At 56.4% G+C, this 22,746-nt stretch overlaps 1 protein-coding gene across 2 annotated transcripts in view; it reads left to right on the forward strand.

Moving 5' to 3' along the window:
• Positions 1–17,590, forward strand: part of LOC123016795 (hexokinase-2) — a 36,550-nt gene extending 18,960 nt beyond the window's left edge. For both annotated transcript variants that reach the window (XM_044417406.1, XM_044417405.1), the window contains exons 4-18: positions 27–146; positions 1,323–1,418; positions 2,192–2,291; positions 2,623–2,806; positions 3,879–4,034; positions 4,432–4,665; positions 4,905–5,209; positions 6,193–6,341; positions 7,067–7,186; positions 8,577–8,672; positions 9,034–9,133; positions 10,681–10,864; positions 11,152–11,307; positions 14,049–14,282; positions 15,071–17,590. In XM_044417406.1, the coding sequence (XP_044273341.1) occupies positions 27–146; positions 1,323–1,418; positions 2,192–2,291; positions 2,623–2,806; positions 3,879–4,034; positions 4,432–4,665; positions 4,905–5,209; positions 6,193–6,341; positions 7,067–7,186; positions 8,577–8,672; positions 9,034–9,133; positions 10,681–10,864; positions 11,152–11,307; positions 14,049–14,282; positions 15,071–15,215 (2,379 nt within the window). In that variant the 3' untranslated portion in view covers positions 15,216–17,590. The remainder of the gene's footprint in view (positions 1–26; positions 147–1,322; positions 1,419–2,191; positions 2,292–2,622; positions 2,807–3,878; positions 4,035–4,431; positions 4,666–4,904; positions 5,210–6,192; positions 6,342–7,066; positions 7,187–8,576; positions 8,673–9,033; positions 9,134–10,680; positions 10,865–11,151; positions 11,308–14,048; positions 14,283–15,070) is intronic.
• Positions 17,591–22,746: the final 5,156 nt, after the last annotated feature.

A 22,746-nucleotide genomic window follows, 5' to 3' on the forward strand; every position in this document is an offset into this window, starting at 1 on the left:
CCTGTATGTCTCTCTCTCTCCATCAGCTCTTTGACCACATTGCCGAATGCTTGGCCAACTTCATGGACCAGCTGCAGATGAAGGACAAGAAGCTCCCACTGGGCTTCACCTTCTCCTTCCCCTGCTCCCAGAGCAAACTGGATGAGGTGAGTGGGATTCTTACCCCGCTTGTCTGGCGCTTGGCAGGACTTCACAGCATCGGGGCCACAGGGCCTGGGAACGGTGCAAATGCTCCTCTTTCGCCCACTTGCCCCACCAGTGGGTGCTTTTGCCCAAGCTGCTCCATGCCGCTCCTGACGGCAGCACCTTGTGCTGGCCGGCCTCGCAGGGACCTTGTGAGGGTGGCGGAGAACACCGGAACATTCCCAAGACAAGGAATGGCTTCTGCTGGTGGTGAGGAGCACTTTCCATCAGCTGCGGCTGATCCATCAGCTGCGTCCCTACCTGGAGGACGACTGCCTGGCGACAGTGACGCACGCATTGGTTACTTCCCAGTTGGATTTCTGTAACGTGCTCTACATGGGGCTGCCCTTGAAGACAGCCCAGATACTTCAGATGGTGCAAAATAGAGCAGCCAGGTTGCTGACGAGGACTGGGCGTTATTCTCATATAACCCCAGTCCTCCACCAGCTTCACTGGCTTTCCATTGAAGTCTGGGCTCAATTCAATGTGTTGGTAATCACTTATAAAGCCCTTAACGGCTTGGGACCCAGATATCTGAAGGAACGCCTGCGGCCATATTTGCCCTCCCGCCCCTTCAGGTCGGTGGCAGAGGCTTTGCTCTGGGAGCCCTCCGGGAGAGACATCAGGCGGCAGAGTACCCGGAGGAGGGCCTTCTCTGCGGTGGCGCCTCATCTGTGGAATGCGCTCCCCAGAGAGGTCCGCCTGGTGCCGTCGTTGTTTTTTGGCGCCAGGCCAAGACCTTTTCATTCAAACAGTATTTTAATAATGTTTAATATTTATAGATTTTAAATGTGCAGCCAGTGTGTTTCCAGGTTTTAACTGTAATTGTTATTCATTCATTCATTCATTCATTCATTCATTCATTCATTCATTCATTTATGTGAGCCGTCCCGAGGCCATGTAGCAAGGGGATGGCACAGAAAAACTTTACACAAACAAATAAATAAAAGCACAAGGGAGCGCAGCACGTGGAAGGAGGCATTCAGTGGGGAGAAGAGGCTGATCTGGGGGCGACTGCTGAGCCGCCGCGACACAGAACTAGCTCTGTCAGCCTGGGCCGAAATGCAGCTCAGATCCCGCCGCCGGCTGCCTCCCTGGGAGATCACTCCTTCCGGCTCGGCCTTCTTTTTCTCCGACAGAGCACCCTTATTACGTGGACCAAAGGATTCAAGTGCAGTGGCGTGGAAGGGAGAGACGTGGTTTCCCTGCTACGGCAAGCGATTAAAAGACGAGGGGTAATTAAACGTGCTTTTCCACCCCGCGCCAGTGGCTTCCTGTGGTGCTGTAGCTGGAGACAGGCGGCCGGGCCTGCAGGGCAGGTGATGCGCTCCTGCCCCGGCCCCCCCCGCTGAGCAGGGTTCGTGGTCTCCCATGGTCTCCAGAGCCTGCCAGGCCACGTCACACAGCAGCGCTGGCCTGGCGGAGCAGCGCCCCAGCGCGCTCTTTGCAGATAGCAGTAGTTTCTGTCCCCTGCGCGCTCACGGTTGCGGTGGAGGTTGCGCCATCCGTGGGGGTTCCGAGCAGGGCTCTCCCTGCCACAGGTCACCGTCCGCCCACAGCTCCTGGCGGTGGGCAGCAGGGCGCGAAGCAGCGGCTGCTGGTGCCTGGTCCCCCGTCCTTGAGGAGCGTCGGAAGCCTGCTTCCGGCAGCAGCATCTCTTGGCCCCGGTGCCCCCGGGTCTGAGCGAAGCTCTTTGATGGCTGCTCCATCCCCACCCGCAAGGCAGCCGGCCACACTCAGCCAGGTCACAGGGGAGCTCCCTGGCCCCCTTCGCCTCCGCGCAGCCTGCGTTCCTCGAGGACTCGCACCCCGCAGGTCTTTGGCTTGCTCCTCGCGCCAGATGGGAAACGGGTTTGGGGCCAGGGCTGGGCTGGGAGGGCTGGACCTGCCCTGTGTGCCGCCCACCGTTGCTTCCCGCGGAGCTTGGCGCCGGGGCGGGCGAGGCGGGGGCACGGCAGGCCTGGCACCCCAAGAGACAGCCGGCTTTCCTCTACGTCCCGTGTTGCAGGACTTTGACATCGATGTCGTTGCTGTGGTGAATGACACTGTTGGGACCATGATGGCCTGTGGCTACGATGATCACAACTGTGAAGTCGGGCTCATTGTCGGTAAGGGCTCTGGGGATGCAGAGTTCGCGCAGGGTTGGGATTTCCCTGGCCCAGAGTCGTTGGAACTTGCAACGGCTTCGGAGTCCTGGGCCGCCTGAAGGCTTCCCTCAGCTCGGTTGCAGCCTTTGCCCCGCGGAAGCTCTTCCGAGCTGCCATTAGCAGGATCCTCTGCGTGGGGACGGTGCTCCTATTTGGCCCCTTCTGGCATTTTTCATTTGGCCAATCGCCTCGGGCAGCCGGGCAAAGTCACGCGCAGGAAGGGCCGAGAGTCGCACGTGCCTGTTGCCTTCAGCTCCCCCTCAGCTGCCTCTTTCTCCCACTCTGTGCTTAGGCACGGGTTCCAATGCTTGCTACATGGAGGAGATGCGCCATATTGACCTCGTGGAGGGTGACGAGGGGCGCATGTGCATCAACATGGAGTGGGGGGCGTTTGGAGACGATGGGTCCCTCAACGATATCCGGACGGAGTTTGACAAGGACATCGACATGGGATCGCTCAACCAGGGCAAGCAGCTGTAAGCAGAGCGCCTCGGCCGGGCTGGGTCCGTGCCTTTAATGTCACCTTTGGGTGCAAGGTCTGTGTCGCTTCCACATGCCCAGTGGGCAGGTTGCATGGCGTAGCAGGGTCCCCGGCCGCCTCCGGGAAGGGCCAGCCCACGCTTGAGAATAAGGTCTCCTCCAGCACCACTTTTCTCTCGGGGGACGTCTGCAGCAAGCTTAAATGTCCTGAGCCAGGAGTCGTTTGGGCCTGCCGAGTACTGAGGGGTGTCCCTCGCGTTCGGCGCTGTGTAATGCAGGGCCTGAATGGTTCTGTGTGTCAGGTGGGAGGGGAAGGAAGCAGCCCGGACAGCCAACCTTCGGCTTTCCACTGCCAGCCTTCAGCTCGATGCCGAGAGCGTCCCCCGCTGCGGCTTCTGTTGCGGGTGGCCCTTGCGGAAAAAGCGCGTTCTGAATCTGGGCACGCCATGCAGCAGGCATGAGATGGACGCCTCCGGACATTACAGGACATGGACACCTGCATTGCGGAAGCTGTTGCGGGGAGCAAGTTCCACATCAGCCTGACCAAGTTTGCTCCCGCTTGCAACCCACTTTCTATGGGGCGTGAGAAACAGACACATAGAAACAGAGCGAGTCAGAAGGGGCCTCCCGGGCCATCCAGCCGGCTCCGCTCACGACATGCCCACCATGTGGACGTCCAGCCTATCTTTGACACCCTCACCGATGGGGCCTCAACGACCTCCCGTGAAGCCCATTCCACCCCCTCGGGCTCCCGACTGTCAGGAAGGGCTTCCTGGCATCCAAATGGAGCCTGGGTTCCCTGAGCTTGGCTCCGTCGGAGCGCATCCTGCCCTCCTCCGCAGGGGAGAACAGGTCCCTGCCCCCCTCCGTGTGAGAGTGGGGCAGGGAGTGTGTGCCAATGTCTGCTTGGCCCACACGGGCGGAAGGCATGTCCTCCTTTGCCACTGGCGAAGGAGTTTCTTCCCCAGGGTCACGAGCCAGCAAACTGCCCGTCTGGCAGGTGGCTTCTGGCCCGCCGGAGTTCCTGGTCGTGCGCTGGCCAAGCTCCCCTTCGCTCTCGCACTGCAGGTTTGAGAAGATGATCAGCGGGATGTACATGGGCGAGCTGGTCAGACTCATCCTGGTGAAGATGGCCAAGGAAGAGCTCCTGTTCAACGGGAGGCTCACCACTGACTTGCTGACCACGGGGCACTTCGAGACCAAATACGTGTCTGCCATTGAAAAGTGAGTGTGGGCATGAACCGGGGAGGCCTCGGGAGGATGCGTGGCCGCAACGGGCCGCCGTGCTCCTGCGCAGCCTGCAGGCCTCCCACGGGCGCTGGTCGGCCACTGGTGTGAGCAGACCGACGGGCTGGGTGGGCCCTGGGCTGTCCTGCCGCAAGCACCCTCGCCTCAAGCCCTCCCACCCCTTCCGGTGGGGTCCAGCCATGGGGCAGGCAGCCAAGGTGGGCCTGGGAAGTGAGGAGGGGCCGTGGGACGGCCGGCTGCAGGGCTCCCCAGCAGGGTCCCGCTTCAGCCCAGCCCCTTGGGCCACATGCCGCTGCCAGCTTAGTGGTCCTCGGGTGCAGCCTCCTCCTGCTAGGCAGGAAGGGGGCCCTCACGGCCCTGTCTGCACCCGCAGGGAGACGGAGGGCCTCTCTAAGGCCAGGGAGATCCTGGAGAAACTGGGCCTGGAGCCCTCGGACGAAGACTGCGTGGCCACCCAGCGCATCTGCGAGATCGTCTCCACCCGCTCGGCAAACCTCTGCGGTGCTGCGCTGGCGGCCGTGCTGCGCCGCATCAAGGAGAACAAGGGCCTCGACCGGCTGCGCTCCACCGTCGGGGTGGACGGCACCGTGTACAAGAAGCACCCACAGTAAGTGCTGGGCCGTCCACGGGGAGGCGGGTGAGGACCTGGTACGCCCCCCTGAGCCTCTGGCAGGAGGGAGACGGCAAGAACAGGTGACTGGGCAGAGGCGAGCTGCCCCCCGGCCCCGCAAGGTGCTCACCGCGGCCTGGACGGGGCAGGGGCTGGCTGAGCGGGGCTCGGGCTGCGGGGGAGCGGCAGCCTCCTTGCGGTGCCCTGTGTGACTCTCTCGCCGGTGCCTCGCGCAGCTTCGCCCGCCGCCTCCACAAGACGGTGCGCCGGCTCGTGCCCGACTGCGACGTCCGGTTCATCCGCTCGGAGGACGGGAGCGGCAAGGGGGCCGCCATGGTCACGGCAGTGGCCTACCGGCTGGCCGCCCAGCACAAGGCCCGGCAGAAGATCCTGGAGCCGCTCCGGCTCAGCGCCAAGCAGCTGCTGGAGGTCAAGCAGAGGATGCGGCAGGAGATGGGGCGGGGGCTGGCGCGGGAGACCCACCGCCAGGCCACCGTGAGGATGCTGCCCACCTACGTGTGCTCCACCCCCGACGGGACAGGTGAGCGCGCCTGGGGCGCCTGGGGCCCGGCTGCGCTCTTGGGCAGGAGTGCCTCGCTTGGCAGTGCCGGAGCCGCGCCGTGGCCGGAGCACTGGGCCGCGGCTCAGGAGATCCCAGCTCTATGGCGCCTCGCCGGCTCCTCGGGGTCGTTGCGGGGCTAGAGCAGAAAGGAGGGGAAGGACCGCGCAGGCTGCCGGGGGCTCCGTGCGAGCCGAGAAGCATCCCTGGCTCCGGGTAGCGGCGCCTGTGACGCCGACTGCCACAGCTGGCACTCTTCAGCAGCTCTGGTCTGGAAGCCCCCTCCTGCTGCCGAGGGGGGGGATACGTGTGTGGCTGGCGTCCATCATGTCTTACTCGGTGAGAAAGCCCCCCTTTCTGCGGGACTTTTGAAACGAGCGGCGTTCGCAGGGGCGAGGGAGGCACAGACGCAAAGCGGAATCCAAGCGCAGCTCCTTTTGGGGAGCCCGTTTTTGCTTCCTGCCCCGTTTATGCGTGGCAGGTTGGACCGGGTGGGCAGGGGGCGGAGTGCGGCTGACCCGGGATTGCATTCTGCTGGCCTTGTCTCTCTTCTGGACCCCGTGCAGCAGGCCTCGAGGAGGAGACCTTCCCAGTGGATTGGGCCCTTGGGGCAGATGGCCTCGCCACCTTGGGTGCCCCGGCGTCCACCCAAGGCAGCCGCCGTGCTTGCCACCCCCTAGGTCTGCCCCAGTGCCCTGCTGCCGCTGGGCCTGCGTGGGTTTCCTTCACCTGCTTGTGGTCGGAAACACGCGGCTTGCCCTGTGGGTGTTTTAACTGCAGGCAGTCTGGCCCAGTGCTGGGGGGCTCCGTGCCCCTCCCTCTCAGTACTGCTGCAGTGTGCTGGGCCAGTGGATCCCAGGCACGGCCAGGAGGGCCGGCTGCGAGGCTGTGTCGGCACCCGCGGAAACAGACCCTGACGTTCGGGGCGGTTCAGGTCCTCTCAGGGCAATGCGCGTCTGTTTCAGAAAAAGGGGATTTCTTGGCCTTGGACCTCGGGGGCACCAACTTCCGGGTGCTGCTCGTGCGCATACGCAGTGGGTTGCGACGCAGCGTGGAGATGCACAACAAGATCTACTCGATCCCCCAGGAAATCATGCAGGGGACAGGAGACGAGGTGAGAGAGCTCCGGGGGTGGGGTGGGGGGGGGCGCAAACTTGCAGGAGAAAGAGCAGCAGGACCAGAGTCTGACACTGTGTAAAGTAACTGTGCACGGCTGGGCATGTGTTTCTTGCCCCCTTCCCAAAGCAGCTCACAAGATGCGGCAGGGCCGTGGGCACCCACACCCCAACCCTCAGCCTCCTAGGCTTGGAAGGGGTGCAGTGGAGCACCGAGCCCAACCCGCTGCTCCGGGCGCGCCACACAACGCAGGATGCAGCTACGAGGCCCGGCCCGGCCCGGCCCGGCCCGGACGCGCCCCAAGGCATCCTGGGCCACCGTCGCCTCGCCTGCCCCTTCAAGCGTGCTCTCGGGTTTAGCCGAAAACCATTTCCCTGCACGGCAGCCCTCATTTGCGAGCCTGGGACCTGAACATGACAGTTGTGTGCTGCTTTGCTGCGTGTCTGGGAGTTCAGCGCAGGGGTGGAAGGCCCCTCGTGCCAGGCGGCACCCCAAGAATTAGCTGAAATCCTGCATTGGATCCTGCTTCCCCAGAAGGAACCCTGTCCCGGTTAGACTGTGCCCCCGCTCCTGCGGCGAGGAAGCCAGTGAGCAAGAGCACGGGGAGGGAGTTGGCGGTGCTGCAGGTGCGGCTTGCCACTGAACGAGGGTTTGCGCAGCCAGCAGAGGCATCCCCCGTCTGGCCGGTAGCTGTGTTCAATGCATGGCCTTCCCGCTTTCCAGCTCTTCGATCACATCGTCCACTGCATTTCCGACTTCTTGGAATACATGGGAATGAAAGGGGTGTCGCTCCCTCTTGGATTCACCTTCTCCTTCCCTTGTCAGCAAAACAGCCTGGACGAGGTGAGCGTCAGCTGGTTTCTCTCTCACATTCACTCCTCCACTTTCGCTTATCCTGGGCATGGCACGCTGCCCAGTCCAAAACATTTGCTGTTCTGCTGGGGGAAACATTCAGGGATGTTTGCAGTGCATGAACCCATAGTGGCTCGCTCTTGCCACGTTAATGGTATACTGAGAAATGGCAGAAAACCTTCTGCAAACGGGATCTTGAAAAAGGACGGGGGCAGGGAGCAGCCTGGCTCCAAATACTTTCAGTTCAGAGATCAATCCGTTCCATTCAGCTTCTTGGAGATGCCATTTTGCTTCTCAGCAGGGTGCTCAGGCAAAGATGCGCCAAGCGGTGCAGGAAGCCCTTGCAAGGCCCTTCCCCGTGCTGAGTCGGGGAGTCCAGCGAAGTCTGTGGCACTTGTCCTCCTGCCAGGGCCCAGTCCCTCCCGTGGAGAATGCCAGCCCTCCTCATGCCCCCCCCCCACACATCCTGCAGACCCGCACCCTCTGGCGGCGTGGCCATCTTGCTTGGAAGGCTCGTGCCCCCAGAGCAGTGCTGTGTGCCAGAACAGCGCCTTCCCGGATCACTTCTGCATCTGAAATCCTGGCCAAAATCTGAAGCTGGGCAATCGCACAAGGCCTGTCAGGAATAGCTTGTGCTTTTATGGAGGGCGGTAAACCCTGCCCACCCCTTAAGCTCTGGGGCAGAGGCCCTTCTCTGGGAGCCCTCCTTGAAGGAGAGCAGGAGGGTGGCTACCCGGAGAAGGGCCTTTTCAGTGCGGGCGCCACGACTGTGCAACACACACCCCAGAGAGGTTTGTGTGGCGCTGTCACTTTGTTCTTTTTGGCACCAGGCTAAAACCCCTTTATTTTCTCAATGTTTTAAGATCTGATTGTTTTATTAGGGGTTTTATTGCTGTTTGGAAATTTTATTAGGACCCTGTGTTTTATTTTATATTCTTAAACCATCCTGAGGCCACGCTAAGGGGTGGCCTAGAAAAGCTATAAACAAACAAACAAACAGATGTTGACGCATCACTGCAGATTATTTTCCATGTGATTTGGCCGAAGATGGCAGGAAGTGGCCGTGCTTCCATCTGAGCAGGACCAAATGTCTTGGGAGAAAGCGCTTTGCTGCATTTGGGAAGCGTGCCTTGAACTGGTCGCCACAAATCAGCAGCGCACCCAAGGCGGGCGGGTGGGTGGGACGGGCTGGGGCTCCGGGTTGCGCAACCCCAGCGCGGGGCTTCCGGACACCCTGGAGCAGCGAGGCTCGGAGTGGGTTGCGCAGCTCTGCTGGTGCCCTTCGAAGCACTGCGAGCGCGTGCAGGCACCGCTCCTTCCTCCATCGCGTATGCGTTCTGACCTTGCGCTTCCGTTCGTCTTGCCTCTGTGTCACCCCAAGGGCATCCTGGTACAGTGGACCAAAGGCTTCAACGCTACTGGCTGCGAAGGAGAGGATGTGGTGGGCCTGCTGAAAGAGGCCATTCGCAGGAGAGAGGTGCGTCCGTGTCAGGCGCCAGGAGTCATGCGCTCGCAAGGGCCTTTGGCGGAAAAGAAATTCCTCCCCGAGGAGCCCGGGGGATACAAACCCGGAGGCACAGTTGGCCCAAGGGGCAGGTCTGGGTCTGCTGATGCAGTTACCTTGCTGTGATCAGAAAACTGACAAGGGGGTTCAGAAAGGAAAAAGAAGGCTCTCCTGGTCAGCAAACCTTGCCCCTGCCAGCTGCAGCGCAGACGGGTGCGCATGGGATCCCGAGTTCCCCACACCGCATCTGTGCTGTGGGTCCCCTGCCCCCAGGATCTGGGGGAGGCGCTGGTTTGCCAGGGTATCTAAGAGCAGCTGCTTCTGTGCTCCTCAGGAGTTTGACCTGGACGTGGTTGCCATTGTGAACGACACCGTGGGCACCATGATGACTTGCGGGTACGAGGATCCATTCTGCGAAGTTGGGCTCATTGTGGGTAAGTTTTACAGCTCGCTTCTTAAGAAGGGGTATTCTTTGGCTTTGTGCGCTCTCCACATAGAAAACCACCCAAGTTTGTGAACTCAAGGCTGTTCGAGATGAATAAAGCTAAGCTGCCCATGTCTGCTGATTTTCCCCAGTGTGTTCCCAATGCCCTTTGGGAGGTGCATGGTGGTGGGGGGGGGGTGTGCATGACCGCAAAGACTTCATGTTGCTACCTCTGGCAGTCCCATTCAGCCCCGTAGGCCTCTGGAATTACTTTGAGCATTGATCACAGGTTATCATAAGGACTAGGTGCTTGCTTTTTCATTTTCTAAGCCTGAGGGACTAAGGTCCCTCTGCTATGCTTGTGCAGTGGGAAATTCAGGTTTAATGATGTCCGCTGGCAAAACCTTTCCTCCAGCACTGTAGTCCTCCCTTTCCATACCTCCATGGTTCACAGGCACTCTCTCACCTCGTTTTTGCATGCCTGTCCACCCACAGCTCGCATGTGCCCTGGCAAAAGGCTTGGGCAATTCCATGCTTCAAAAACACGGGTCAGAAACCAGGCATGGAGCAACAGGGTCTGTGGCACATGCATCAAAATAAACCAGAAAAAACTAAATGCAGACAGTGTTAATTAAAAAATAATAAAATGTATTAAAATACCAAATGCATAGAAACATAGAAACAGAGACCTCCTGGGCCATCTAGTCTGACCCCCGGCTCCAGCCGGCTCCTCTCACGACATGCCCACCATGTGGATGTCCAGCCTTTCTTTGAACACCCGCACCGATGGGGCCTCAATCACCTCCTGTGGAAGCCCATTCCACCCCCTCGGGGTCCTGACTGTCAGGAAGGGCTTCCTGACACCTAAAGGGAACCTGGGTTCCCTGAGCTTGGCTCCCTTGGAGCGCGTCCTGCCTTCCTCTGCAGGGGAGAACAGGTCTCTGCCCACCTCCGTGTGACACCCCCTCACATACCTGCATGTCGCCAACAGATCCCCTCTGAGTCTCCTCTCCTCCAGGCTGAAGAGACCCAGTTCCCTCAGTCTCACCTCATACGGCATCCCCTGCAAACCGGCCACCAACCTTGTGGCCCTGCGCTGCACTGACTCCAACCTGGCTATATCCCTCCTGTAACGAATGTAAAAAATACCATGCAAAGAAAAAGAATGTGGCTCGTTCCTTGTCCATCGTTCTAGTAGCTTTGCGTTCCTTGGCTGGAGGCCTGAAGGGGGGAGCGGTTTCGCCCCTTCCCGACCCCGTTTGCATGAGCAGCGGCCAGAGCGAGGCGTGGCTGACTGCAGCGTGTGCCTTTGCCACGTTCAGGCTGGGCTCGGGAAGCGTGGATCTCGCAAGTGGCCACGTGCCCGTCCCCCGGCCCCTTGCCGTCGGAGGAGGCCCAGCTGGGCGGCCTGATCGTGGGAACTGGTCCACTGGGCCCCCTTCTGGAGTGGCGCCTCACCCTTCTCACATCAGGCGTGGAAAGGCGGGGGGCCGGGGCTGGCCCTGTGCCTGGCGCTCCTCCTTCAGCGGGTGACGTGGCTCCCTTTGTGGATCGCAGGGACAGGCAGCAACGCCTGCTACATGGAGGAGATGAGGAACGTGGAGCTGGTGGCGGGCGAGGAGGGCCGCATGTGCATCAACATGGAGTGGGGGGCCTTCGGCGACAACGGCTGCTTGGACGACTTCCGGACGGAGTTCGATGCCGTGGTGGATGAAAATTCTCTCAACCCCGGGAGACAAAGGTTGGCGGACGCCCAGGGGGGAGTGCCCTGCCCTCGCTCCTTCAGGCGTGGCTCACGCACACCTGAAGGACTCACGCGAGTCTGCGCACACGCAGGAGGTCCCACGGCTGTGGTCAGGACTGTGGGCCCGAGTCCTGGAGACAAGGCTGTGGCCTTGGCCACAGTCTGTGCCTTTCACGGCTCGTGTCAGCGCCTTCAGAGGGTTCACAGGCAGCCTTCCTGGCTCGGGGCCGTCACCCACCCGCCGGACGGGGCTCGCACGACACACGTCGCCTTCTGTGCCTCAGGTTTGAGAAGATGATCAGCGGGATGTACCTGGGAGAGATCGTGCGGAACATCCTGATCGATTTCACCAAGCGCGGGCTGCTCTTCCGTGGGCGCATCTCCGAGCGGCTGAAGACGAAGGGGATTTTCGAGACAAAGTTCCTTTCCCAGATTGAGAGGTGAGCGTCGACTTGGGAGTGGAGGCTGCAGAAGGACGTCATCCCCGGAGGCCCGTGGGAGCCGCCCTGTGAAGGAGGCGGGGGCTCCCCTGGGGCGGTTCCTTGGCGTGGCGGACCTGGTTGGCCCCACTGAACCGGGGCGCGTCGGATCGACCCTCGGGTGGCCAGACCTTCTAGGGGAGGTGAACCCCTGGGGGCTGAGCACAGCCCGAGCCTGTGAGGGCTGAAGCGGTGCAGGGGGCCGGCTGACCCCCGCTCACATCCCCCGGCATGCTGGCCCCCTGCCAAAGGCCTGCAGCCGGGATGGAGGGCGCTTTTCTCAGGGCAGCTCAGGCGTGGGCAGGGTGCCCTGGGTGTGCCCGGGCCCCTGGCGCCGCGGCCAGCTCGGGGAGGGGTGTGCACGGGGACTGTGGCCGCTGGGCCGGCGCGCACGGCTGAGCCCCGTGCGGCCTGCCACTGCCTGCTTTCTGCGTCCGGCTGCGGCCGCCTGGTGGCCAGTGGGCTCTCGTGCCAGGCGGCGCTCCAGTGCGGCCAGACGGGGACACCCTGCACTCCCTGAGCGCTGCTTTGCCGGTCTGTGTCACACCCACACTGGTGCTTTCCCCCAGGCGGTTGCGCCGTGCTCTTTTCATATGGTGGGCCGCCTCCCCTTTCTCCTCAGGGCTGCCCCATCCGTGCTCCCTGCTGCAGCACGGGGCTGTCAAGGGAACTTGCGCAGAGGCTTTCCCTCTGGTGGTGCCTCCTCTGAGCATCTTCAGAAGGAGAGAAGCTGAAAGTGTGCCTCTCGTACGGAGCGCTAGCTCCCTCCCTTAGGCCAGATAGCAGCAGGTGTGTGCTTGTGAAAACCTAGCAGAGAGAAAAGGACGCATTTTCTTTTTTCCAAATTTTATTATTGTCTCTGCAAATCTAAAACTAAAACAACAATTACTCAAGACATCGGACATACTGGGCTGACTTACTCTAACCATATTCAATTCCACGCATCGTCCCGTTTCTCTAACCAGTAATAAAGAGAGTTCCAAGTTTGAGAGAAGTACTTATCTTCCTTCTTCAAAGACAAGGTCAATCTGTCCATACCCACATAATCCAAAATCTTTTTTAAAATCAACTCTTTGGTAGGTGGCTCTTCACTTCTCCGATGTTGGGCAAATGCAATCCTCACTGCAGTAATTACGTGTAAAATCAAATATATAGCTTGTTTATCAAAGTCATCAGGAATAATGCATAATAAAAAAAACTTTAGGTTTAAATGTTAAAGGTTTTTGTAGCATTTCCTCAAGCCATTTGTGTATGAGGAAAAATAACCCAATATTTTTTTGTCTTAACACAAGTCCACCATATATGATAAAAAGTACCAGGTTGGTGTTTACATTTCCAACATCTATTTGACAGATTTGGAAACATTTTCGCTAATTTGGCGATATACCATCTGTAAAACATTTTATAAAGGTTTTCTTTATATGAAATTGCTAAGGTTATCTTAATATTTCTTTCCCACAGCATTTTCCATTTGTGTAACTTAGAATCAAAAATCCAAAATTTTGTGCCCATGTTATAGTTTCCTTAGCTTGTTCATCTTCCATTTTCATGTCCAAAAGAAAATTATACAATCTTTTAATCATTTTTTCATCTGGTTTTAAAATCATTTGATCAAATGTTGTTAGTAGAAAAGGATGCATTTTCAAGTACTGAGAAAGCAGAACAAAAAAAGAGAATAATTGAAATGGGGAAGGGCCGGAACAAGGAGAGAGGATTGGTCCCGCTGCAAAGTCTCCTGGGATGTAGGTCAGAGTCACCTGGAAGATAGAGGGCCACAGGCTGGGAAACCAGAGAGCACACGGTCCATTGTTTGTCAGGTGCACCATGGGTTCTGTCAGTTGCCATCGCAGGCTGACTGATTTGCAGGGAGGCTTAAGGCATTGTGTGAATCGGCACTTTTTGATTGGCATCACGACATCGTCTCCCCCGCCAAAAAACTGCCCTCTGAGCAAAGCTGCAATTCTCACAGTAGCTGAATGGGAACCATGTCTCCCCAGGAACAACAAGCACCCCGTTCCTGCCTAAAAGGCACAGTATTCGGTCTCAAAGGAGGGGTGGAGAGGAACCTCCCTTACGGAAGACCGGCTGCTGCGGGAGGCGACAGTTCCCAGGATGGACTTGCTGGTGTGCATCAACCCGGCTGCCCTCATTTCTGGACTCTTCCTGCGGGCACGCCGTGGGTTCCGCGGCGAGTGCCTGCAGGTCGCAATTGGCTGTTGTGCCCCCGGTCGTTTCGAGTGCTGTTGCATTCTTCTTCTTTTTGAAGCCCACTTACCTGCAGTAGGGGTCCCCCATAAAATGTGCATGAATGGCAGGAATAAATGCCTTCGCTGAAGAGCTCCTGGTGGTGCCCCTTTGGGCAGAACAAGATCCGATCCCAGACCCTGAGCTGCCACTGTGCCTTCCAGAAATACGCAGCGCTGACCTTATTCCAGTGCACTGGCCAGGCCAGTCTTCGGAGTGTGTGGTTCCTGGTTTTTCGAACAGAGTCCCCAGGCAGGCGCTTACCTGCTCCAACACTAGTCGAGGCGCCTCTGCAGTGTTTCGCATCCGCCGCCCATTGTTACTTCTGCACAGTGCCTCTTAATTTCTGGAGGCCGGAACAAGGGGCAGCCCCCGTCCCGCTGCTTGGTGGTGGCAAGCAAGCTGGCCCCTGCCCTGCCCGCATGTCCCTGAGCTGAGTGCCCCGTCTGTCCTTCCAGCGACCGCCTCGCCCTGCTCCAGGTGCGATCCATCTTGCAGCACCTGGGCCTGGACAGCACGTGCGACGACAGCATCATCGTGAAGGAGGTGTGCACCGTGATCGCCCGGCGTGCCGCCCAGCTCTGCGGAGCGGGGATGGCGGCCGTGGTGGACAAGATCCGGGAAAACCGCGGACTGGACTTCTTCAAGGTCACCGTTGGTGTGGACGGCACCCTCTACAAGCTGCACCCACAGTGAGTCCTGCACTGCAGGGAGGTTGCCCAGGGCTGGGGGGCAGAGGTGGAAAGAGATGCGCTGTGTGTGGGCAACGAGGCGCCACGGCTCCCGCATGCGGCCACCGCATGCCCCGCTCTGTGGAGGGTTTTGTGTGCAAACCTCACTGTCGCACAAGCTGTGATTCCATGCAGGTGTGCTCAGTGCTGGCTGGCCACAAGGAAAGAAGCTGGACTGGGGGAAGTGCTTGCTTGTGTCCCATGCTCGATTCCAAGCGAGTTTCTAGTCCCAACCGCTGGAATGGTATGAGTGAAAATGCACGGGAGGGAAATCTTAGGGGCTGTGGGTAGACGGAGGCATTTCAACCTCGTTCCCCACTAGAATCCCCATTATACCTTCCCTGTCAAGAGCGCTGGAAGCAAAATAGCGACCCCTCTCAGTTTTCACAGGATTTGGACTGCCTGCACCGGTGCAAGCTTGCAGCAGGCAAGGTGGCTCACAGAGCGTTGTATGAAACAAAGTGCAAGGGTCGCTTTTGAATCTGTATGTTTGGGAGTAGTAAGAAGCAAAGAGGAGCAAAGCTTCTTTGCAATTCTTCCTTATTGCCTATGGACAAATTTAGGATTAGAAGGCCTGCAGTTTTTATGATTGCCAAGGTAAGTGCAGGAAAGGGAAACAGAAAAGGAATGCAAGCTGTGCATGCTTTTAAGAACAGCATAAAAGAGGGACTAACAGGGAACAGAGCCGCAAAGGAGAAAACCTGGGGGCCGCTTTTGCATGACCCTCACTTTCCCCGCTTTGTCTGCAGCTTCTCCACCATAATGAACGAAACCGTGAAGCAACTTTCGCCCAAGTGTGAGGTGACCTTCCTGCAGTCCGAAGACGGCAGTGGCAAAGGCGCAGCGCTCATCACCGCCGTGGCGTGCCGGATCCGGGAGGCTGGCCAGCACTAAAGGGCTGGTCCCGAGAAGCTGGAGCCCTGGATTTGTTCCCCTCCCCTTGGGCCATGAGTCACCACAGGCTGCCTCCCACTCTCCTCCTCCTCTGGGATGCGGTCGCCGAGACCACGGCGTTCCTTTAACCCTCCGGCATGCCTACATGTGCCAATCGAGGCACGAAAGCTCACTGCGGTGTCCTCGGTGCCCCTTTCCCCTCCGGTTCCAAGCCGATTTCTCTCCTGCCCCTCCGGGGCTGCTGGGCCTCGTGCGGCGGTGGCGGCAGCAAGCACGCCCTCTGTCCCTTGGCACCCAGCAGGCACTGCCTTTGTCTTCTCTCCAAACCTTCGTGTTAGCACAAGCAGAAAAATGCAAACAAGGCAGACCTCTTTGATGTCCAGGCGGCGTTGCTTCTTGAAAGAGCCCTGGCAATTCCTTTCCAAAGCACAGGCCATGCTTTTCTCAGGATGCCCAGTGCTTGCAAAAGGGTGGCGGGGCTTGTGGCCATTGAAAAGACCTGCAGAAGGCGTTCCCTCGCTTTAAGCAGGCACCTGGGAATACTGGAGGCTCCGGAGATGGTTCTGTCTTCCAGCTTGCCCTTCCTCTCTGGCGTTAGATATACCTCGCAGCTTTGTTGACTTAACAGTGTCTGTCTGTCCGGTAACCAACACTGCACTGCCCCGGGGTTTGCTGCTTCTGTAAATAAGAGTCACCCCAAAGATCTCCTCTTCCCCCATTCACGAAGGCTTGCAACGTTTCTTTCTCATGTTTGGGAGTTAAATTATTTTTCTGTCAGTGAAACTGCACCTTTGCTTTACCTCGCCTCGTAACTGGTGTGACCTCCTATTTTTTGCAGACTCTGCATCTGTTTCCTTATATCGTTTTGCAAAGAAAAGCAGGGATTCTGCGTACATCGTACTGTTAATACTTGTGTGTGGGCAAAGAGAGGTGTGCTCTACAGTGGGGAACAGAGGCTGCAAACGGGAAGGATGTCCAAGGAGGGGTAGTCATTTCTGGACTGCTGAGGGGGAACTGGAACGTGCGAAAGCTCAGCTGTAGCAGAAGGCTGCTAACGGATGCTTGCCACTAAGCTCTCAGCACCACGGCTGCATTTGACCCCCTGCCGTTCGTTGCTGGTTCTTTTCATCGGGACAGGTGGAAGGGCCATTCCAGAGCACGCAGAGTGCAAAGCTCTGCTTTAATCAATGAGGAAAGTATTCTTAACATCCATGGAACAAGATAGGTTAGTAGGTAGGTATTACACGAACATGTCCTGGGATGGAGGCTTTCTGAACTTTGTTTCTGCTGCAAAAGAAGCCTATTTTGGTAAGAATCTTCCAGAAACTCCAAACCGGTTTCACGTTTGGCCATGCGCGTCTCCTGCTGAAATTCGTTTTTTCTGCAGGAGCAGCATTTGGGCCTGGCTATTGTCTTCTCAGCCTCTCGTCCTGCACAAGTTCACAGGGAAACTTAATCTTGGAGGATACCAAGAGTTTATAGCCAAATGGGAAGTGAAGCACGTGGGCTGGCTGTAGATTGTAGGTGCTCCAGATTTCATTTTAAACGATTTCTGTAAAATTGCTAAGTGGTATCTAAGGACCACTGTTAGGGCCATTTTCTTTGGCTCACAAATCTGTTTGGTCATTCCTGCAAAGAGGAAATCGGTGATGACTTTTCATTATGCCTTACCCCGATGGAAAATTGCTGCCATGGGGAGAAAGGGCTGCTGCCAACTAACAAATTTGTATTAAAATAAAGAACAAATATTTTAGGTATATATTTAACTCAAGGCAGTGCCTGCCTGCAGCAAGCTTGATGGAGCCTTCTTAGGCTGCTTGTTTGAAAAGAGGACCTTCCCCTCTATTTTTGTATCTGTATATCTATATATTTATATGGCTTGAAGTACCTGAAGAACCAAAAAACTATCTCTGGTAGGGAGGCAGAGATTCAAATTTAAAGCACATTATATTTTTTTCTCTCCATTTAACATGTTGAGTGTTTGCATATTGTATAAATGCTTCCAAGTTGCCATAAAGATGAATGGTCTGAACATAATGTGCACAAGGATAGCAAAACGAGAACTTGATCCTGTAACAATCATTTAGAGTAATCCATATATATTTTTTTATAAAATTAAAAACAGACTAATCCAATATTGAGCTATTTTGTGCATCTGTTTTACTAGAAGGGTATCGACTTGCGATGACTGAATGTAGTCTTTGATTCATTGTATTATGAAGAAAGCAGTGATTGTCTCTGTCTCTAAAAAGTTGAACAGAACAGGCTACCAAAATTGTACCTTGTCTAGAAATTGCACTGTCTGTCACTAGTGAACGTTGGTGAATTCCAGATTTTTATTTTACAATGTCTATTAAACGGGAAGAGTGTAGCAACGCCTTTTGTGTCCGACAATCTTGGATCCAGGTTCATTGCTGCAATTCGTGAGGGGCGATGCAGGGCCGCTGAGCCTCCCCTAGACGTGAGGACAGGGCAGCGGAGCGAGTCCTGCTGGGTCAGTATGGCGGATGCCCAGGGATTTGTTTCCAAAATGGGCAGCGATGCTCCCAATCTGGGTCATTACAAGAGACAACCAAAATTCTGCAGCACTTGAGTTTTCCAGACCTCTTCATCAGGCCTTGCGGTACAAAAAATGGGAGGAAAGGAACTTTCAAAAATTTAGCCAGGTGTTTGGCTATGAAAGCTGCGGCTTAGTCTGACTCAGTCATAAAATGGAATCTCAGTGAATTAGCCAGTTGGTAGCAGCTCAGGTTCCTAAGCACATCTTCAGGAAAATATTTTTTGTGAGAAGCAAATCAGTGAAGTGCCCAGTCTGGTATCACCCCAGGGATGCGCCCACACTCCCCCTGGCTGCAGGTGTGCCGCCTCCCTGCAAGGTTGGCCCTTCATAGTATTTGCTCCTGCAAGAAAAGTAGCCATGTGGACTCACCTGCAGGATCCATGACTGGAGCTGCCCCTAAACGTCACAATTTTGGATAGGACTGAAGCACTAATTACACACACATTATATACCCCATGGGTGAATATATGACAGAACATTCTACTATGACTGAAAAGTCATATACTTCAACAAAGGCAGCCCCCAAAGCCACAAAGTATCCAATTTCCAAATTGCATGCAAAAGCCACTTGTCCAAAAATCAAACCTCACGTTAAACCCTTCACCCACGGTCATGTTATGTCAAATACTTTTTTTCTTCCAGTGTTGTAGTATTGGTCTTTTAGCCATAAAAAGGACCTGGGAAACCTATTTGCATTGACCTTGCATTGAATTCAAAGAGATAGGAAAGTAATTCAAAAGATAATTTGTATCCTTGAATATTAAAGAACTTTCCATCGCAAGAATCATCTGAGGAAGCTGCCACCGGGCATTGCAGGAGAGGAAAAGCTTGACTGGGTTGTATCTAGCAATAGGCTGATTTAATGAAGCTCGGAGAGAGAGACCTTGTGACACCAAATCTACTTGAAACAGTTGTTGCTGCGTTACGGGTATATCCCGGACCCCTTCCCAAATAGGTAACAATGAGGCACTCCACTGATGGGGCAAAACCGTGTTCTGGTTCATTAGTCCATTTTTGGCTGGGACCCTGCGCATCATATTGGTTCAGCGATAAAAGACAATTATGCAGGGAGCTGAAACTTGTCACCCACAATTGGTACTTCCAATAATGCAGGGGCGCTGAATCCAGGAGGAGCCAACCTGGATTTTGGCCAATGTTTTTACGGCATTGTATTTAGCACAAAAAGCAGAAAACAGCAAAATGCTGTGTAAAAATCAACCTGCCTGTCCCCAAATAAACATTACTCTGCCTTTCCCATGAAGTTGGTTTTGCATGTGGAACTGCATCCGTGCGCAGCGGATGTGATGCTGCTGCTCTCGGGCAAGCATCGCACCCAAGGGCCCATCATGTCCAGCAATCGGTTCACCCAGTGACCAGTTCGCAACCTGTGGGAAACCACCAGTCGGACACGGCCCTTCTCTCTGTCCTAAATCTTCCACCAGTTGAGTGGGGCCCTGAACTTGGGCCCTGATGGGACCCTGGTCCCCAGTCTCTGGAAGGATTGCTGAGCCACCCTTTGCTTCCATTCTGCTCTGGCGCCACAGGATATTTGATTTATATCCCACCCGTTCTCTTTTAAAGAACACAAAGCAGCTTGCCTCATTCTCTTCCTGCTGCCCCCCGTCTTCTCTCCACCACGGCCGCCCTGTGAGGCAGGCTGGGCTGAGAGTCTGGGACTGGCCCAGCCTCACCCAGCTGGCTCCCGGGCGGCTTGAGTCCAGCACTCTTAACCGCTGCTCCACTGGTGCCGTTCCCAGCTGCTGGCTAATTGCACTGACACCTTGGACTAAGGGACTAAAACCAAACCAACCACCTTTGTCCTTACTCACTCGACAGGGAACAGAGCAGGGTTCTTGATGGACTCCACACGCGTAACGGCTTTTGAAATTCCTTTGTTCAGGAGCAGTGACCATTAAGGCAACATCTGTATGTTGCGCTCCAGCTTCCTCTCGCCATGTGGCCCTGCTCCCTGCGCCCAGATGGGCCCCCAGAGCAGAGCACGTGTGCAACAGGGCCCGGTGTGTAAGCCCAGATGGCCTTTAAGTCTCCCTCCAGACAGAGGGTTGGGGGGGGGGTCATGGGAAGAACAGCCGGGGCGGCATGAAGGCATGTCACCCACAGGAGGCCTCTCCTGCTGCCGATCTGGAGCCGGGAAGCAGGTTCTCTCCACTTGGGAGGCTGGGGCTGATGAGGCCTCGGGGGACCAGCAGGACCCCCAGCCTACGACGACAAGTGGCAAGGGGGCCGCTGCAGGAGAGGCGAGGGCCAGGGCACGGCCGCCCGCCGCCACCGGGAAGACACGGCGGCAGGTGATCGTTGTCAGGGACTCCCAGCTGAGGGGCACTGAGCCGGCGGTGTGCCACCCCGACCTGGAGACAAGGGAGGTCTGCTGCCTGCCGGGCGCACGCATCCAGCATGTGAAGGACAGAGTGGAGCGTTTTGTTCGCTCCGGGGGTCAACCAGCCGCTCCTGGTGATCCATGTGGGCACAAAAGATGTGGCCAGGCAGGGGGTGGTCAGGATCACTAGGGACTTCCGAGGCCTTCGGGAAGGAACTCAGGGAGCTAAAGGCCCAAGTGGCCTTCTCGTCGATCTTACTGGTCTGGGGATTTGGGCCCGGAAGGGGCAGGAGGGTCTCCGAGGTGAACGACTGCCTTAGGGTGCGGTGCCAGAAGGAACGCTTCGGGTTCCTTGACCACGGCACCCGGTTTCTTGCCAATGGACTTCTGGCAAGGGACGGGTTACACCTCACAAGGATGGGGAAAAGGTCCTTTGGAGATGCTCTAGTGAGCTTTGTCCGAAAGATTTTAAACTGAGCCCGGGGGGGCGGGGGTCAGGCCCCCAGAAATGTGTCTGCACCGAACAAGTGTGGGGAAAGGAGCAGGGCTCTGGGAGCAGGGTTTTAGAGGCACTGCAGGGACTGACAGGACTCCTACAGAGAGGGCCAGGTATCAGGGAGGATGGGAGGAAGGAGGAGGCTGGGAACTCCAAGGAAAGGAAGCGGTGGGAAAGAGTTGAAGTGCATGTACACCAATGCTAGGAGCATGGGTTATAAGCAGGAAGAGCTTGAAGCTCTCCTGGGAATAGGAGGGTATGACCTGGTGGGGATCACAGAAACTTGGTGGGATGAAAGGCAAGTCCGGAACGTGAACATAGAAGGGTATCACCTTTTTAGAAAGGACAGAAAGGGAAAGAGGGGTGGGGGCTTGGCTTTATATGTCAGGGAAGGGACAGGATGCAGTGAGATAGAATGCAGCACAGATGGGGATTCGGTAGAGGCAGTCTGGGTGGAACTTAGGGGTTTTGACAGGGAAAGAGACCTGACAGTGGGGGTATGTTATCGCCCTCCAGGTCAACTTGAGACCCTGGATGATGTCCTGACAGGCCAGATTCTAAGGATATCTCGGGGGAGAGACACAGTAATTATGGGAGATTTCAATCTCCCGGATATTAGTTGAGAGACTCACTCAACAGTGACGGCCAGGTCACGTCGCTTCCTAGAAGCTATAGAGGGAGGGTTTTTCACACAGAGGGTCCAAGAGGTGACGAGGGGGGGAAACATCCTTGACTTGGTCTTGACCAATAGGGAGGAGCTGATAGATGAAGTACAGATTAGGGGAGCTCTGGATGCGAGTGATCCCTCCATCCTTTGCTTTCAGATCAGGGGACTGCGGACGGGCAGCAGGTCGAGCACTAGAAGCTGGGACTTCAAGAGGGCCAACTCTGGCCAACTGAAGGCCAGACTGGGGAAGTCTCCTGGGACAGGTTACTGGAAGGTAAGCAAGTTGAGGAGGGGTGGATAGCACTCAAAAGGGAGGTTTTGGAGGCGCAAGCCTTGACGATACCTCTAGTCAGTAATGGGGGGAGGCGGAGGAGAGCGCCGCCATGGATGCGAAAGGAGGTGGTCAGAGGGATTAGACGCAAGAGGAGCCTCCGTAGGAAATGGGAACTGGGGCAAATAGACAAAAGGATATACTGGGAGGAGGAGGCCCGTTGCAGAAGGATTCTTCACAAGGCTAAGGCTGATTATGAGCTGAGACTTGCCAAGAATATCAAGAGCAACAAAAAGGGCTTCTTTCAGCATGTAAATAGGAAGAGGAAGGGGAGACAAGTGGTGGGACCACTGAATAAGGATGAAGGAGATCCAGTGACTGATATGAGGGAACAGGCACAGATGCTAAATGACTATTTTGCCTCTGTGTTCTCCCCAAAGCAGGACGGGGGAGATCTGCATGGGAGATTAGATGAGGCCGGGGACTTAGGGGCACTGATTATAGTCACCCTCCTTGAAGTCGAGGGGCTCCTCAGGGCATTGGACATTACAAAGGCGCCAGGCCCTGACGGGTTACACCCGAGAGTACTTCGAGAGTTGGCAAGGGTCCTCTCACGCCTGCTGGCCTCCATTTTTGAGGCCTCATGGAGAATGGGTGAAGTTCCAGAGGCTCATAATAGCGAGAGATCTAGTGATGCTAGATAGGGAAGGGAGGCTGGCGGCCACACAACACGGCTTCCGCAAAAACAGGTCCTGCCAGACAAACCTTGTGGAATTCTACGACAAGGTTTCGAGGTGGCTGGATGGAGGGGGTGCAGTGGATGTGGTTGACCTGGATTTCAGCAAGGCCTTTGACAAAGTGCCCCATGATATCCTGGTGGAGAAACTGAGGAGTTTTGGGATACACCAAAGCACTGTCTGGTGGATTAGGGCATGGTTGACTGACCGAAAGCAGAGGGTAACCATTGGTGCGGAATCATCGGGATGGTGGCCAGTGACAAGCGGGGTCCCCCAGGGCTCTGTCCTGCGGCTGATCCCGTTTAATCTTTTCATCAATGACATGGAAGAAGGGGTGCTGATCAAGATGATACTAAAACCGGGGCAGTGGTCACAACTGAGGAGCTGGTACTCCAGATCCAAAAGGACCTGGAGACTATGGAAGTGGGCAGGAGACAACAGGATGGCGTTCAATGTGGATAA

Source organism: Varanus komodoensis, unplaced genomic scaffold (assembly GCF_004798865.1).
Source record: "Varanus komodoensis strain SLA01 unplaced genomic scaffold, ASM479886v1 scaffold88, whole genome shotgun sequence".
NCBI classification, from domain to species: domain Eukaryota; kingdom Metazoa; phylum Chordata; class Lepidosauria; order Squamata; family Varanidae; genus Varanus; species Varanus komodoensis.